Source organism: Elephantulus edwardii, unplaced genomic scaffold (assembly GCF_000299155.1).
Source record: "Elephantulus edwardii isolate Elephantulus edwardi_28Jun2011 unplaced genomic scaffold, EleEdw1.0 scaffold00230, whole genome shotgun sequence".
Lineage (NCBI taxonomy): Eukaryota > Metazoa > Chordata > Mammalia > Macroscelidea > Macroscelididae > Elephantulus > Elephantulus edwardii.
In genome coordinates this window covers 4,128,444-4,146,098 of record NW_006399980.1, presented here as the reverse complement: position 1 = coordinate 4,146,098, position 17,655 = coordinate 4,128,444, and the positions used below count along the sequence as shown (strand labels likewise).

The window sequence follows — 17,655 nt, the reverse complement described above, 5'->3', positions numbered from 1 at the left end:
AACTGCATCCTGGCCCATCCTCACCCTTCTGCCCCCAACCCTCACCTCCTTGTACCCCCAATATGTTTTTCCCAATAAAAAAAATTTTTAAAAGTCTGGTAGAATATTCATCAACAATCTGAGTTATGAAGATGACACAGCCCTGCTTGCTGGAACTGAGGAGGAGCTGAAGTGCTTGCTGCAGAAGGTCAAGGACTGCAGCCTTCAGTATGGATTGAGGTTCAATATCAAGAAAACAAAGATTCTCACCACTGGGCCAACTGGTAGCATCAGAATGGATGGTAAAGAAACTAAGATTGTTAACAGCTTTAGTTTGCTTGGCTCCATAAGCAACACTCTTGACACCAGTAGCCAGAAAATGAAAAGATGTATTGCGATGGGAAAGTCTACTGTTAGGGACCTCTCCAGGGTACTGAAGAACAATGGTGTCACTCTGGAGACTAAGGTGTGCCCAATACAGGCCACGGTCTTTGCAACACTTGTTATGCACCAGAGAGTTGGAAAACGACTAGGGAGGATAGAAGGAGAATTGATGCCTTTGAGCTGTGCTATTGGAGAAGGGTATTGAATATACCATGGACTGCTAATAAAATGAACAGGTTCATCCTAGGGAGGATTAAATCAGGCTTCTCCTTGGAGTCAAGGATTCTGAAGCTTATTCTGACATACTTTGGACATGTTGTAAGGAGGGAGCAGTACTTGGAGAAGGACATCATGATGGGAAGGGTAGAGGGACAGCGCAGGAAAGGAAGATCCTCTATGGGGTGGATTGATTTAGTGACTGGAGTAATCGGGGTAGGTGTGTCAGAGACAGTGAGACTGGCATAGGCTAGAGCACGGTTTAGGGCTGTTGTGCATAGGGTCGCTATGAGTCGCAGGCAACTCAACAGCACATAACAACAACAACAACATAAGACTACAAATTCACGTTTCTTAATTTAAAAAGACAATGTATAAAATTATATAGAATGAATATACGTATGATGTTGTTGTTATGTGGGAGGACTTGAAGCACTTACTGAAGATCAACGATTACAGCCTTCAATACGGATTATAGCTCACCCTCAAGAAAATTAAAATCCTTAGCCCTGAGCCAACAGGCAATATCCAGATAGATGGAGTAGAGATTAAAGTTATCAATGCTTTCATCTTACAGAAATCAGCAATCAACACCCTCGGTACCAGCAGTCAAGAAATCAGACAAAATATCACATTGGAAAACTCTGCTGTTGGGGATCTCTCCAAAGTGCTGACAAGCAAGCTGTCAGTTTAAAGATTAAGGCACACTTGATCCAAGGCACGGTCTTTCCTATTACTTGCTATGCAAATGAAAGCTGGACAATGACTAAGAACAATGACAAAAAAGGACAGGGGCAATGACTAAAAAGTATCGATACATCTGAGTTATAGTTTGGAGAAGAATACTGAATACCCCATGGACTGTCAAAAGAACAAACAAGTATGTCTTGGAGACAGTGTGACTAGTTGCTCCTTGGAACAATTAAGCACTTCTTGGACAAAGTCTGACCAGGGTGCTCCCTGGAAGCAAGGATAACAAATGCTCATCTCATACAGTCTGGGCATGTTGTTAAGAGGGGCCAGTCCTTGGAGAAGAACATCATGCTTGGAGGGTGGAGATTCAGTGCAGGAGAGGAATACACTCAGCAAGACAGACTGACACAGTAACTGTAACAATGAGCTCAAGTGTATCAGAGATGGTAAAGATAGGATAGGGTAAGGCCAGGTTCACATCTGTTGTCCATATGTTACTAGGTGTTGCAGTCAACTGGACAGCACCTAATAACAAGAAAAAATATTGCCAAGTATAATTACAGGATGCTTCCTGACTTCAAAGAGGCTTAAACACTAATGCATCTCTCAGAGCTGGTAAAAAAGAATATAAATAGCACTTACTACACATGTGCTTGCTCTATTCTGTTGTTATTGCTGCGTACTGTCAAGTTGAGACCAACCCATAGCTGATCTTCCAGGGGATTTTTGGAGGCAGCAAATTGCACAGGAAGACGTTACCCATCTTTTCCTGCAGAGCAGCTGCTGGATTCAAACAGCCTGTCTTCGGGTGGGCAATACAACTTCTTCCTACTGTTCTCTTTGTATGTCATTTAAAGCCTCTGAAAACCTGATAGAGCTGGTTCTGACTCTACAGCACAAAAAAACCACCTTTGTTTTAACTGAAAAAATGGGCAAGACTTCAGAACATTACTAATATATAATTTATGTAAAAAGTAAATGTCCATATAATTAAACAATTCTATATTATCTAGATGAATGATAATGCATAGAAGTCTAGAAGGATTTATATGAAACTAATGTTGTTGTTATGTACCATCAAGTTAAATGTGATTCATAGCAATCCTATGTACAATAGCTCTGAACACTGCCCTAACCTGAGCCAGTATCATTGACTATGGCACACCTAGTCCCATTACTCTAGTTACTGTGTCAATCCATCTCATTAGGGGTCTTCCTCTCTTGCACTGTCCCTCTACCCTTTCAAGCATAATGTCATTCTCCAAAGATTGGTCCCTCCTGGCAACATGTCCAGAGTAGGTGAGAAAGGCTTCAAAATCCTTGCCTCAAAGACGGAACTTGGTTTCACCCTTTCTCCAGGACAGAACTTTTAGTTCTCTTGGCAGTCCATACTATGTTCAATACTCTCTTCCAAAACCACAACTCAAAGGCATTGATTCTTCTTCTATCATCCTTAGTCACTGTCTAGCTCTCTGATACATGGCAAGTAATTGTTGTAAAGACCATGGCCTGGAACAGATGCACCTTAGTCTCTAGATGGAGTTCACTGCTTTTTAGTACTTTGGAGAGGTCACTCACAGCAGACTTCCCAAAGAAATTGGTGGTTTTTTGTTTTGTTTTGTTTTTATTTCCTAATGGCTTGTATCAAGAGTGTTGATTGCGGAGATGAGCAAGATGAAATTGTGAACAGCCTCAATCTCTTTTCCATCTATTGTACCATATTAATAGTAGTGTTTATCTTTGGAAAAAGGAATTGAGACTGGAGAGATTTATTAATACAGTATTGATTGTCAGTCTGTTCCATAAATATATCTATCAATTATTATTTGTATAATAAAAATTCTAATTTATGAACAGTACATATAAGATTGTGCAGCTCTGCAGTGATTATCACCATGCGAGGGTCAAACTCCACCTATCAAACAAACTATAAAAAAGGATAAATAATCCCACCAAGAACTGGGCATTAGAATGAAATCTAACTTACTATCAACTTAATGATTTATTTGTTTTGCTAACCAAAAATATTAAATGATAGACAAACCCAAACAACTCAGCATGGCAGACAAACCTGAAGTAAACCTAATTCACTGCCACCGACTTGTTTCTAGCTCAGAGGAACTTGCAGGACACAGCAGAACTGCTCCACACGGTTTCCACATCTTCTATGGAAGCAGAGTGTCTCTTCTCCCTCCCTTGGAGTGACTAGTTTGCTCAAACTTCTAACTTGTTGGTTAGCAATCTAATGCTTAAGCACAGAATCAAAGGCTACTAAAAAAGCAGCAATAAGTAGGGGAGGGACTAAGATGGAGATAAAGCATGTAAAGAAGTAAATCAGGTAGCATAGAACTAGGAAAGTAAAGGTACACTTAGATTTAAGGATCACTCTCAAGATACAGTTTACAATACTTTACTAGTAAAAAACCTATTATTTCTTTTCATATTCAGTAACTGTTTAATAGACATAAAGATGAAGGGCAGGAATAGCAATTAAATAGAGAGAAAAAAAGACTTCTAATTATTCAATAATGTGTGCCACAAATATTTATCAAGTATCTAATATGAACTAAATATGACCTAAATATGAACTCTGGTAGCCTTGTGGCAAGAAGCTGAGTTGCAATCCTGAAAGCACGTGGTTCAAGGCTACCAGCTCCTCTGCGGGAGACAGATGAGCAGTCTCCTCCTGTGCCATTAACTGCCTCTGAAAAGCAACCAGAGGGTCAGCTATGGGTCGGTTCCAACACTACAGTAAACAACAATAACAACAACATGAACTTATTTGATTACATAAATTGCATGAAGCTTCTGACAGTTCGATGGTATATTCTAACTAATCCTTGGGTTAGCAGGGCAACTCCAAACAGACTATGTTACCAGAGCTCCTAACAGACAAGTGAATTAAATGACATAGTTTAAGTGAATTTCAAAATTACTATCTTATAAACTCAAGAAGAATCTGAGATTTCATTTCTTTTAAAACAAGCCCTATGAAAATTCTTATCTTCAGATGAAGATATTACAATCTAGGAAAAAGGGGGGGGGGGAAAGTCTGAAAACCCATAAGATCAAACATTATTGTGCATGTTGGTGAGTCCAGTGAAATCCATTATCATTAAAATAATAAGTAGTCAAGGTAATATTCTCCTTTATCCTCCATGCTTTCTCTAAAAAGTGAATTATGCTTTTCTAAAGACAATTTTCTAACCAAGGGCTTGTTAAGATGTGTGTACTAAATAACCTATCACAGATGCTAACATCTTAAAGTCTTAACAATACTGTGCACTAAGGCTTTGGAATAACCACAATGACTTTTGCTTTATAAAGCCAATGACTTGCACTTTTACCACATGGCTAGATAGGACTATAGTAATGTAGGGTATCTGTGGCCCAACCCAAAGCACTAGATAGCTTATTAATAATATAAACAAGTTAAACAGCACTTCTGAGGTGGGAACATGCAAATCATGCATGTAGATTACTAATGAGGGGATTGGTCAGTTGTGCCATCCTGCTACACTTAAAACTAAGCAGGTTTAAAAGCAAGAAACAAGAATCTTATTATCATGAAAGCATCAGCAGAGGGTACAGTGCATCCATTTGGGCCAGAAGGTAGCAGAGATCACTAGCAGCAGCAGCAGAGAGCAACATGAGACAGGGTGGAACTAGAACCGCTGTTCCACAGAGCCAGAGAGGAGGGTCTACACGTAAATGGTCTTTGTAGAGATAAGAGAATTCTGGTGGCCTAGTAGTAACTGAGTTGTGTTGCTAATCCAAAACACATGGTTTAAATCCACTATCTGCTCTGCAGGAGAAATATGGGCAATATCCTCTCATGTGATTTATAGCATATGAAAACCCACTAGAAAGTCAGCTATGAGCTGGTTCTAACTCAGTGACACACAACAAAAGAGCTTTGCAACACTAGCCCAGAATCAAGGCACGGTCAAGTGAAGTTAAAAGTCAGAGGATCTAGGAGCATGTCTGAGGAGCAGTCATGACTGAAGAATTATATCCTGTCTTCAACCTGAACTGAAACTTGTTACACCCAGAATAAACCCCCTAATGGTGAGGACTGTCCTGTGTTGATGGATTAGTGAACCCAGCAGCAAGAGCCCTTGGAGGGATAGGTGGTGATAGCATTGATAAGAGGTGCAGGATTCTGAGGACAAGTTTAACCTCACTGGAATTAGTTTTGTGATGTTGGTGTTGTTGAGGACAACTCTTCCTCTTAGTAGACTCTGCAGTGGCCAAACAATGGTGACCCCATGCCACCACATTGTCTTTAAAACCAGGTAAGCTTTCAAATTAAAGGCCAATGATTGTTTATATAAAGAAATGTATGTGGTATTTCTGCCTAAGGCATTAAAACCTAAAAAAGCCTTTCCTACATAATTTCTACAACAGATATAGCACAGAATACAGAGCCAGTATAGTAAATACATAAAAAGAGAAATAGTATTTGCTGTCAACAACTTACATTAAAAATTCTGATACTCTCTCCTAGTAGATAATCAGGAGGAGCGCTGGTCCATAAATGTTACATGGCTGACCAAAATTATTTGCATCTCCAGTGGTGGTTCAAAATAACTAGCAGCTCCAAGGGAAAATGATGGGCAATCTCCTCCTCTTAAGATTTGCAACCTTGAAAACCCAGTGGAGGGTTGCTGAGTTTTAAGTGACAAAGACAGATAGATAGACAGACAAAGGGATTGATTTTGTGTGTGTGTGAGAGAGAGAGAGAGAGAAACAGATAATCAGGTCCAAAATTGATTAGAATTACTTGTCAAACCACAAGACAACAGTACTTACTATGTCTGGTAGGAACTTAAATACATAAAACTTCATGAACTGCATAAAACTATGATAATAGAGAAACTTCACTGAAGAAACTGTTACTTTGTAAGTCTTACCTTGAAAATGTTCCCTATTAACTCAATCCCACAAGGATAAATATTGTATAAAACCATTATTGTAGAATGAGTATAAGGATCCAAGAGAGGAGGAAGAGGTTGAAAGCAAAGGCATGGGGGGGGGGGGGATTAATCACAGGGCTGTACAATTTGATGGGTGGGTGAGGGAAACTGAAAAAAATCTGTTCTTGAAATCAATATATTAGAATTTTGTAAATAAACTAGTAGAAAAAAAAATTTTAAATAATGTTAGAGTATATGACCATAAGTTTTATATAAATGTGGATTTTAAAGCATCACACAGTAACACCTTTTTGGTGACAATATTCTTTCCTGAAGGATATCTACTCACTTTCCTCTCATGGTAATGGCAGTTAAGAAATCAAAAGATATGTTGCAATGGGAAAATCTGTTATCAAGGACCTCTCCAAAATGCTGAAGAACAACGATGTTAAAGAGTCAGGTGTGCCCCATGCAAGCCATGGTTTTTCAATTATTTCCTATACATCAGAAAGTTGGACAATGAAAAAGGATGGCAAACAAAGAATTGATGACTTTGAATTGTGGTTTTGGAGAAGGGCACAGAATATCCCCTGAACTGCCAAATGAAGCTTCATGGAGGCAAGGCTGGTGAAATTTGGTCTGACATACTTTGTATCGTCAAGTGGGGCTAGTTCTTGGAAAAAAGGCATGCTGGAAAAGGTATAGAGTCAGATATGGACTGGACTGACACAGTGCTGTAACAAGGGGTTTAAGTATTTCAGAGATGGTGAGACTGGCTCATGATAGGGTTTGCCATCTGTTGTTCATAAGACTACTGAGTCATAGTTAACTCAATAGCACCTAACAACCACTACTCACATATACCAATGGATTAAAAAGAATACCAAAAAACCTATATACTAATAATGCTAGGGTATATAAAATTTGTTTTTAAAACTATACTAAATAATCTGTACAATAAACTGTGTAGTAGTAATAGACATTTCTTAAAAGAATATGAAAGTCAAAACAAATCATGATGACTGTCTCTGAGAAATATTGCAAGGCAAACTGAGAGCAAAAACATCTACCAGTCATGACATTGACCTAGTTATTTATGTAGAATATGAAACGTTAACCCAAAAAGGAATTTCAGACTATATTTATACTATCCTAGTGTAAGATGTGTTTGACCAAACTGAAGCTATGGCTAAATTAAGCCCATATTCCTTAATAACAATTTTTATTAAAAGAAAGTACAGCTGTTGTCCATATTACCAGCCCTTTTGCTGTCAGAGTCAGCTGATTAAAGTTGCATCTAAAAGGAGCATAATAATCTTGCATTCTTTTTCTGGACTTTTAACAACTTTTATGTCCTCGGGACCAATCTGATAACAGAATACACTTCCATACTAGTTAACACTTTGGGGTTTATTTAAAGAAACAATAGTTTTTTAAAAAGGTACTAAATGGAAGTAGATAAAAATTTAACCATGTGAACATAGTGATTTTTTTTACTATAATAGTATTTATTTTCACCCAGCAAAAGGTAAAGGGGGGCTTCAATCATTGGACATCATTATCTTTACCTTAATAAGAGAAATCACATTAAAAAGTACTTGTCTCTAAAATATGAAAGTTTAATATGGATGAAAATTCTAGACTTAAGAGTATCCATTATTTAATAGTATTACTGACCATAGTGGCAACTAACACTTTACTTGCTCATCACCATTAACAGCAGTCCAGAGTTATTTTTAACTTTGGTTAAGGTAGACCTTATGGTGCATCTGATTCAGGCCATAGTCTTTCTGATCACTTGCTATGCATCTGAGAACTGGACAATGAATAAGGATGACAGAAGAAGAATTGACACCTTCGAGCTGTGGTGTTGGAGAAGAGCACTGAAATCCCATGGATGACTAAAAGAACAAACAGCTATGTCTTGGAGCGGGTGCAGTCGGAGTGCTCTTTGAAGGCAAGAATGATGAGGCTTCACCTCACATACTTTCAGCATATTGCTAGGAGGGGCTATTCTTTGGAGAGGGACATGATACTCGGAAAGATGGAGGGTCAGTGAAGGAGAAGACCCTCAACCAGGTGGACTGGCACCATGACTACTGTAATGGGCTCTTGTATGTCAGGAAGTGTGAGGATGGCACAGGACAGCACAGGGTCGATATGACTCAACTCAATGACACCTAAAAACAACAACAACAAAGGTAGGAAAAGCTAGTTACTGGAGAGTTATACTACTAAGTAATAAATCTCTCACACATTTAGAGGACATTTAAGAAAAAAGTATGAAAGTAATCAAAGCAGACATAGTAAAAATTCTGACATGATGAATTGCACTCATTATAAACTATGACCTCTATTTTTAAGAAATATTTTTATAGCAAGCAATTTGTAAGCTGCTATGGGGATTTATTTACCAAGTACTTTGCATCTATTACAATGGCATAACAAAAACTAAAATCTGAATTAACTCTGACCTAGAGATGTTTAGTCTTTCATCTCTTAACATAAAGAATGTTGCTGCTATTGTTAGGTGTCATAAAGTACAACACATAACGACCCTACAAACAACAGACTTGATCCCTGTCCTATCTTGTGCCATCCTCATCAGCTGACACACTTGAGCCCACTGCTGCGGTCACGATGTCTATCCATCCCATTAAGGGTCTTCTTATTCTCTGACCCTCCACCATTACAACCATGACATCCCCTTGCAAGGAATGGTTTCTCCTAGCAATAGGCCCAAAGTGTGATATGAAGTTTCCCCATCTTTGTCTTCAAGTAGCATTGTGGCTGCACTTTTCCAAGACATATCTATTTGTTCTTTTGGTAGTCCACCGGATATTCAACATTCTTCTCTAATACCACATAAATGGTAGGAATTGGCAGAACGCCTAACTCAGTAAAAAAAAGCAAAAAAATCTTAGAGAAAAAAAAATTAGCTGTAGTCTAGTAGGGTTTAACTCACTGTCGTTGAGTCAGAACTGATCCTTAACTGATCCTCAGATTTTCAGAAGCTGAAAATCACACAGAAGGAGACTGCTCATCTTTCAACTAAGAAGCAGTTGATATATTAGGATAGCCTGCTTTGAGCTGGCAAGGCCAATTCTTTACCCACTAGGCCACAGAGCTCTCTGGTAGGAGAAAGATGCCTCAAATTAGGAAAGGTAGTTGTGATAAGATTTGAATTCATACAAACAAACGTAAGAGAAAGATAGAAAGCCAAAATGAAAACAACATAATTTTATAAAATTAGGGGGAAAAATACTAAATTATAACATTGAAGTTAGAGGTTCCAAGCTGATAACTCAAATACTCAGGCTAGATCAAATCATCGAAAGTCAAATATGTTCACAGGGTCACTATGTGTCATATTCAACTTTATGGCACCGAACAACAAGAAGCCCCCAGAGCTCCCTGTGTAATGTGTGCTGTGCAATAAAACCCTTAATTAAGCATTAATTATCAATGCTTAGCATCAATGTGAGGGTTTTTTTTTTCAGTATACATCAATTTATTTTAGAACTGTGTTTGTGTTTAATTTCTGATTTTAAAACTAAAACTCAAAAGTTAAAAAAAAAAGTCAAATGTGGTACATATTCTACTGCTACTCTACAGTTAATGCCATTAAGTGGATTGTGACTCATAGTGACCAATCAGGACAAAGTAGAAGAGCCTTGGAGAGCTTCTTCTGAGCTATGAATCTTTGCAGGCGCAAACTGCCTCATCTCCCATAGAAGGACCAGAACCACTAAATTTTTACTCAGCAGCCCAGTGCTTAACCTACTGCTCCACCAGGGTGTCTTTGATATTCTAGAAATACTTCTAAATCAGTAACTTACGAACCCTATGCCTACTATACTTCTTTAAGGAATGAGGTAGTAAAGTTAATTTTATTCATACTTCAAGATCAGTTTCCTAATTTTGAGTCTACATGCTTAAGAGTTAGGTAAGATAAGGCACCCTGACTTTCCTTTTAGTTTATATATACAAGTAATACATTTGCTTCATTTTGAAACCATATTAAAAACTATGCTGTCACATTCACTATGGTAAGAACAAAGTGTTCTAGTCCTAATTCTCATTTACTGTGCAAACTTCTTGAGGATTGACTGAGTTTCCTAACCTGTAAAATAAAGATGTGAAATGAAATTATCTGTAAGGGCCCTTTCAGCTTCAAAAATTGTACGCGCTGTGGATTCTGCATCTTTTCCACATAGGTCAATGACAAGGATGACTATCAACAGTGAAAGCAAAAACCAAGGTGATCTTACCCTCACTCACTCCAATCAATTCTGCCTGTTTAAACCCTCTGTCAAATTTCCAAGGCTGTAAAACTCAACAGGAGTAAAACTACCCACGTTTCTCCCTTGGACTGGCTAGTGCATTCAAACTACCTAACAAAGCAGGCCCTTTTGGTAGTAGCAACATGTACAGACTACGCCACCAAAGTTCCGTCACTCTTCCCTTAACGTAGGTGTAGATGTAATAAAAATGACTTTCTGGTGAGCACCTACAAGGTGCCAGCCTCTAGTTATTTCACTTAATTCTCTTAATAACTTGGAGGCATGTTTCCTATAGGCTATTAGCTATCTCTTGCCTGTACAGTACAATCAGAGAGTGCGAGGCCAGGATTCAAATGAAGGTCTAACTCCAAAACAAGTCACACTCTAAAACTTAGGGGAGCATGTGTTCTGAAACACACATGCCAGACAGATAAAATAAATTTGGGGGGGAGGGAGTTGAAAAAGTAGGCCACAACTATGGCTCTGTGTGTGTGAGATTTGATTTACAGATTCTGCTTTAAACAGTTCTAGCTCAGACTTGTGTCATTAAGTTTCAGCTATACAGAAATTCCCAAATTTTCCATCTAAGTATTAAAATATGGGCATCACATTAAAATAAAGCAAACACTGCTGAATCCTAGCTCGCTCTATCACTAGCAGAGTGACTAACCTCTCTAAGCTTCATTTATTTGTAAAATGAGGATGTCTTCACCTGTCTTGCTGGCAGAGTTCATTTTATCTACTTAGTTCAAGGTAAGAACCTGACAAATGAAGGCTACTATTAACCCCCCAAGAACCACTGCTGGTGTAGAGTTGTGCTGCTATTCCAAAGTCTGGGCGTTCAAATTCACCAAGAGAAAGACGTGCAGTCTCCTTCCCTCCAGTTTTTACAGCCTCAGAAACCCATGGAAGATCACCATTAGCAGGAGCCACATAACTGCAGTGGGTTCAGACATAATGCAGGATGCCTGTAATAAAGTTATGTTTATGAATGCAACCTCAAGTTAAGTATCCAATATGCCACTTTTCTGCAAACCGACAATTACTCAAAATTAAACGTTTGGTTCAAATATACAAGCAACTATCAAATACTGTTTTCTGTGACTTATTTCTTAAAAATGACGCTGCAAATCATGCTATCCACGAGTGTCTTCGGACTGGCTCAAGTGGAAAGGAAAAGAGATGTGTTCCCAAGGCAGTTTGAGCGCGAAAGATTCTCTACAACATCCATACGAGATCTTTACCAAGTAGCATCTCTTTAGGTGAACTCCGAAAGCGAGATTTGGGTTTGTATCACCTGAAGGAACCTTCTTTCCAGTTGAATGGAGAGATGTAAACGGCTTTGTACTCCAAACTAGCGTTTTCATCTTGGGCACATGCTCCTGTCAAAAGCTGGGCTTTAAACCTTGCAGTCGTCCCCAGCTCCTCGATTCCAGACTCGAAGAAGGGAGCTGGGTTTCGAGTCCCCCCATGGCCGGTGCAGACGCGAACCAAAGGAAAGGGGGAGGAGCCCGGTGTGTGTGAGAGAGAGGTCAGGAAACCTCAGTCCAGGACCCGTCCCTTCCCGGGCGGTCTCCTCCGTGGACACCCTCCTCATTGGGCCTGCAGGGCTCCGAGGCGCGGCTGCTGTCAACGCGGCCGAGCCGCCGTGGTGGGGACTATACTGGGGGTCTTCCTGGGAAACTCCGCGCTTTCAGGAAAGGAAAGGAGGCAAAGGGGGAGGGAGACGACGAGTGGACCTCAACCCAAAAAAAGGAAGAGCCCTTAGATCCCCGAATTCTCCACCCCAGTCCCTACCCGGACCTTCCCAAGTCCCGGACCCCCGTTCCTCTCACCGTCTCGGCTTCAGTGTGCTGGGGTCCGGCACTCTGACCTCCCATTACTCCGCGGAGGAAATTCATCTTGCCCCTCAGCCAACGGCTCTACCGGCCCGTTCGGAAAAGAAAAGACAAATTACCCCGCCCTCTGCAAGAACTAGCCCCCCAAAACTGCACTCGGATCACCCCGGCCGCGGCCACCACCGCGTCCTACGCGGCGGCCGCTCCAACCCCCTAGCCCGGAAACAGCCGCGACTACCAGCCACGATACGCATGCGCGAGGACGTGGCATTACGTGGCGGCTCGAAGGGCGAAGGCAAAGAAGAGCAACCAAGAGGAGGTGCGCCGAAAGGGTCCGCCCAAGCCCCGCCCAGTGATTTAGCCCCGCCTCCCACACAGGGACACACCTCCTCTCCCTCCTTTCTTGGGGCAGCTCCTGCTAAACCCAACCACCCACGTGGTCGAAGCCCGGCCCAGCGGGTAGGAGGGGATCCAGATAGTCGTGTTTTGGCTTGCAAGGTTTATAATTGTCACCGAGCAGGATATACTGCAAGCTGTCGAATCTAGGGTAGGTTTGGTTGTTGTTTGTTTTGTAGCCGAAAGTGAAATTTTTTCTTCGGCTGACGTGACAGGTAAGGGATCCAGGTCCCTGGGAATGTTTGCTTGATTTTGATGTTGAGCGGTGTGAGCATTGTGGCCTTTTTCTGATCTTCATCATTATCTTCACAGGGCTTTGTTTGGTTGTAAAAAAGGGTGCTAGACCCCCCCCCCCTTTAATTTCTCAGCCACTGGAGGGCGCATTTCTCAGCCATCGCCCATCACACCTTCTCAAAGGAATTCCTAGATCAGGTACACTGCTGTCTTCAAATGTAGAAGGACACCTTGCATGTAACTTACTAAAAAATTACATTCATCTGCAATGTCAATTTGGCACTTGGTAGAAAATGTTATATTAACTGTCAACTACTACTTTTGCAATGTTGACTTTTTTTGGTATAGGAAAATGTCATTTCATGAAATCGGCATGCCGTGTTTCTTTTGCAGTGAAGGTACTAGAAAGACAACTTTGTGAAATAGTGAGGTCTATTCCAGATTTTTTTTAAGCTAAAAGGTAGAAGGTAAGTTAGCCAACTGTCTCATGCACCTCTTCTTGGATTCCCTTCAGGTCTATACTCAGCATTTAAAACTTAACAAATCATCTTCACTAGTCTTTAAGAAGGGGGGAAGGGAAATCAGTATCCTGCTTCTGCTGTGTGTCCTACGTTGATCAATATCCATTTCACTATCCAAAGACTGCCTAACCCAGGGGAGGAAGCTGGGAGGTTATGCTGGACTCTGGCTTTCACACTTCAGGTCCAACGTTATATCATTTCTGTTTGTTCTATTTCTTGAGTAGAAGCTCTGCTTTGCATTATCTCTATTACTGATATTTATGTTCTATGCATTTCTCACCACAATTATGACAACAACCTCCCAATTCTCTATCTTTGGTCCCAGCTTCCCTCTAGTCTGGTGGTTAATCTACTGCTGGGTGAACCTAACAACAAAAAAATATCTGATCATGTCACTCTTGTTTGAAAAACCTCTAATGGTTCTCTGTTCTCTCCATAATAGACTACTTAGCTTGGTCTACAAATAATGCTACGATCTGGCTCCCACTTTCCCAACATACTCTGACCATTATTGTTGAGGTTGTTAGGTACCTTCAAGTTGAGTACAACTCATAATGACCCTATGAACAACAGATTGAAACCTATCCTATCCTATCCTATCCTATCCTATCCTATCCTGTGTCATCCACAACATTTCTGACATGCTCCAGCCCATTTCTATTCCCTAGATATTTTCTTCCCCTCCTTTTCCTCAGGCAAATTCCTGCCAGTTCCTTAAGACTGAACTCTAGCCTCATCTCTTGAAAGCTTTCCCTGAAATCCATATGTATGTCAATATACTAGCACTTTGCAGTTATTAATATATAGTAAGCACTCAATGAATGCTTTTTGAACCAAATTCTTAAGGGCAGAGACTATGTTACTCATTTTTGCATCTCTGTCACTTAGCATTGTCTTACTGAAGGTGACATTGGTGCATCAATGAATAAATCCTTGAAAGAATATTATACTGAGAAAGAGGATCCTTTTGTCATCTGGAAAGTGGAATTGTAGATAACACATATCACAAAGGTTGTGGCAGAAGTTCTTTTCCTAGGCCATGGTTTTATGCCTAGGCCATTTGAGAGTGACAGGATCATACTACCAAAAATATTGTGTTGGTACCAGCAGTCTGGAAACCAAGAAACTAATTGCACTGGGAAAATCTGCTGTCAAAGACCTCTCCAGAGTACTGAAGAGCCACAATGTCAGTCTGTAGAACATGGTGCTCCTGATCCAGGCCATAGTCTTTGCAAATAAAGCTGGACAATTACTAAGGATAATAGAAAGAGAATTGATGCCGATGAGCTGTGGTGCTGGAGAATATTATTGAATATACATACCATGGGCTGCTAGGAAAACAAATAGGTTCACCCTAGAGAGGATGAAACCAGGCTGCTCCTTAGAGGCAAGAATTCTGAGGCTTTGTCTGACATACTTTGGGCATGTTACCAGAAGAAACTAGTCCTTGGAGAGGGATATCATGCTAGGAAGGGTGGAGGTACAGCACAAGAATGGAAGACTCTTGATGAGATAGATTGATTCAGTGACTGGTGTAATGAGGGTAGGTGTGTCAGAGACAAATAAGATTGGCACAGGATAGAGCAGGGTTTAAGGCTGTGGTTCAGGACAGGTCATTATGAGTTACAAGTGACTTGATTGACCATAACAATACTAACAACAAGTATCGTACTCAGGGAGCTTTGGTGTCCTGGTGACAAGAAGCTGCACTGCAATCCTGGAGGCATGTAGTTTGAATCCATCAGCTACTCCATGGAAGAATCTCCTCCTGTGTGATTAACTGCTTCTTAAAATCTTCCAGAGGGTCAGTTATCTCAGTTTTAATTTGATGGTACACAGCAACAACAAATACTATACTTTGATTTAAAACTAGGCACTTGACATTTTACTTCATACATTTTCCGTGGTGTGATAAACAATAATTACTCTGCATTTTTCTTACCAAGTAATGTGTACATTACTGGACGTGCTCACCAAGTTGTGCCAAGAAATCTGGAGAACAACCATTTGGCCAACTAACTGGAAGATATCTATATTTGTTCCTATCCCAAAGAAAGGTGACTCAACAGAGTGTGGAAACTATAGAACAATCTCATTGATTTCACATGCAAGCAAGATTTTACTGAAGATTATCCAAAAACGACTGGAACAGCACATCAGCAGAGAACTACCAGAAGTCCAGGCTGGGTTTAGAAGGGGTCGTGGTACTAGGGATATTGTAGCTGATGTTAGATGGATCTTAGCTGAAAGCAGAGAATACCAGAGGAATGTATATCTGTGTTTCATTGACTATACAAAGGCATTTGTCTGTGTGGATCATAACAAACTGTGGCTGATTCTGAGAAGAATGGGAATCCCAAAACACTTGATCGTGCTAATGCAAAACCTATACTTGGACCAGGAGGCAGTCGTCAAAACAGAGCAAGGTAACACTGCATGGTTCAAAATTGGGAAGGTTGTATGCCAGGGATGCATCCTATCTCCATACCTTTTCAACCGAAATGCAGAACAGATTATCCGGGAGGCTGGGCTCTATGAGGAGAATTGTGGGGTCAAGATTGGTGGACGATTTATCAACAATCTGCATTATGCAGATCACACAACCCTGCTTGCTGAAACTGAAGAGGATGGATTGAGGCTCAATGTCAAGAAGACAAAGATTCTCACCACTGGACCAATTGGCAGTATCAGGATGGGTGGTGAAGAGATTGAGATTGTACACAGCATTAGTTTGCTTGGCTCCACAGTCAACACTCTTGGCAGCAGTAGCCAGGAAATTAAAAGGTGCATTGTCATGGGAAATTCTGCTCTTAGGGACCTCTCCAAAGTACTGAAGAGCAATGGTGTCTCTCTGGAGACTAAGGTGCATCTGATACAGGCCATGGTCTTCGCAATCACTTGTTATGCATCAGAGAGTTGGACAATGACCAAGGAGGATAGAAGGAGAATTGATGCCTTTGAGCTGTGGTGCTGAAGAAGAGTATTGAGAATACCATGGACTGCTAGGAAAACAAACAGATTTGTCCTGGAAAGGGTTAAACCGGGTGGCTCCTTGGAGGCAAGGATTCTGAGGCTCCATCTAACATACTTTGGACATGTTGTGAGGAGAGACCGGTCCTTGGAGAGGGACATCATGCTTGGGAGGGTGGAGGGACAGCGCAGGAGAGGAAGGCCCTCTATGAGGTGGATTGATTCAGTGACTGGGATAATTGGAATATCAGAGACAGTGCAATTGGCACAGAACAGAGCAGAGTTTAGGGCTGTTGTTCATAGGGTTGCTATGAGTCGCAAGCGACTCGATGGCACATTACAACAACAACGTGTACAACAAAGACAACCTCACCCATTTGCTTACCCTTACCCCTTCCTGAGCCTCATCTCATCATCAAGAATGAGGCCCCAAGATGGAATGGGACTGGCAGATGCCTGTGTTGTTGTCTACCTTCGAGTTGGAGCCTACCCATAGCTCACCCTCCAGCAGATTTTCAAAGGCAGTTAGTTAATTGCACAGGAGGAGACTGCCCATCTTTCTCCCCTGGAGCATGTGGTAGATTTGAACCTCATTCCTTCAGGATTGCAGTTCAGCTTCTTATCACTAGGCCACCAGACCACTGTTGCTGTTGTTGTTGTTGTTATGTACCATCAACACTTGTGACTCTTTGGGCCTCTCTGTACAACAGCTCTGAACCCTGCTCTATCTTGAGACAATTTCATTGTCAGATACACCTACCAAGATTATCCCAGTCACTGAGTGAATCCATATCATCAAGAATCTTCCTCTCTACCCTTCCAAGCATGATAGTCCTCTCCAAGGGCTGGTTCCTCTTTGGAACAAGCCCAAAATATGTCAAACAAAGCCTCAGAACCCTTGCCTCCATAGAGCAGCCTGGTTTCACTTTCTCTAGTACAGACCTGTTTGTTCTCTTAGCAGTCTATGGAGTATTCAATACTCTTCTCCAGCACTACAACTTAAAGGGGTCTTCTTCTATCATCCTTAGTCATTGTCCAGCTCTCTGATGCATAGCAAGTACTTGTGAAGACCATGGCCTGAACCAGGCACACCTTGGTCTCCAGACTGACACTGTTGCTCTTCAGTACTCTGGAGAGGTCCCTCATAACAGATTTTCCCAATGAAATTCATCTTTTGATCTCCTGGCTACTGATACCAAGAATATTGATTGTGGAGTGAAGAAAA

At 40.9% G+C, this 17,655-nt stretch overlaps 1 protein-coding gene across 1 annotated transcript in view; it reads right to left on the bottom strand.

The window, feature by feature from the left end:
* Nucleotides 1–12,372, bottom strand: part of USO1 (USO1 vesicle transport factor) — a 169,962-nt gene extending 157,590 nt beyond the window's left edge. The window contains 1 exon segment of the mRNA XM_006898476.1: nucleotides 12,307–12,372. Within this exon segment, the coding sequence (XP_006898538.1) occupies nucleotides 12,307–12,372 (66 nt within the window).
* Nucleotides 12,373–17,655: the final 5,283 nt, after the last annotated feature.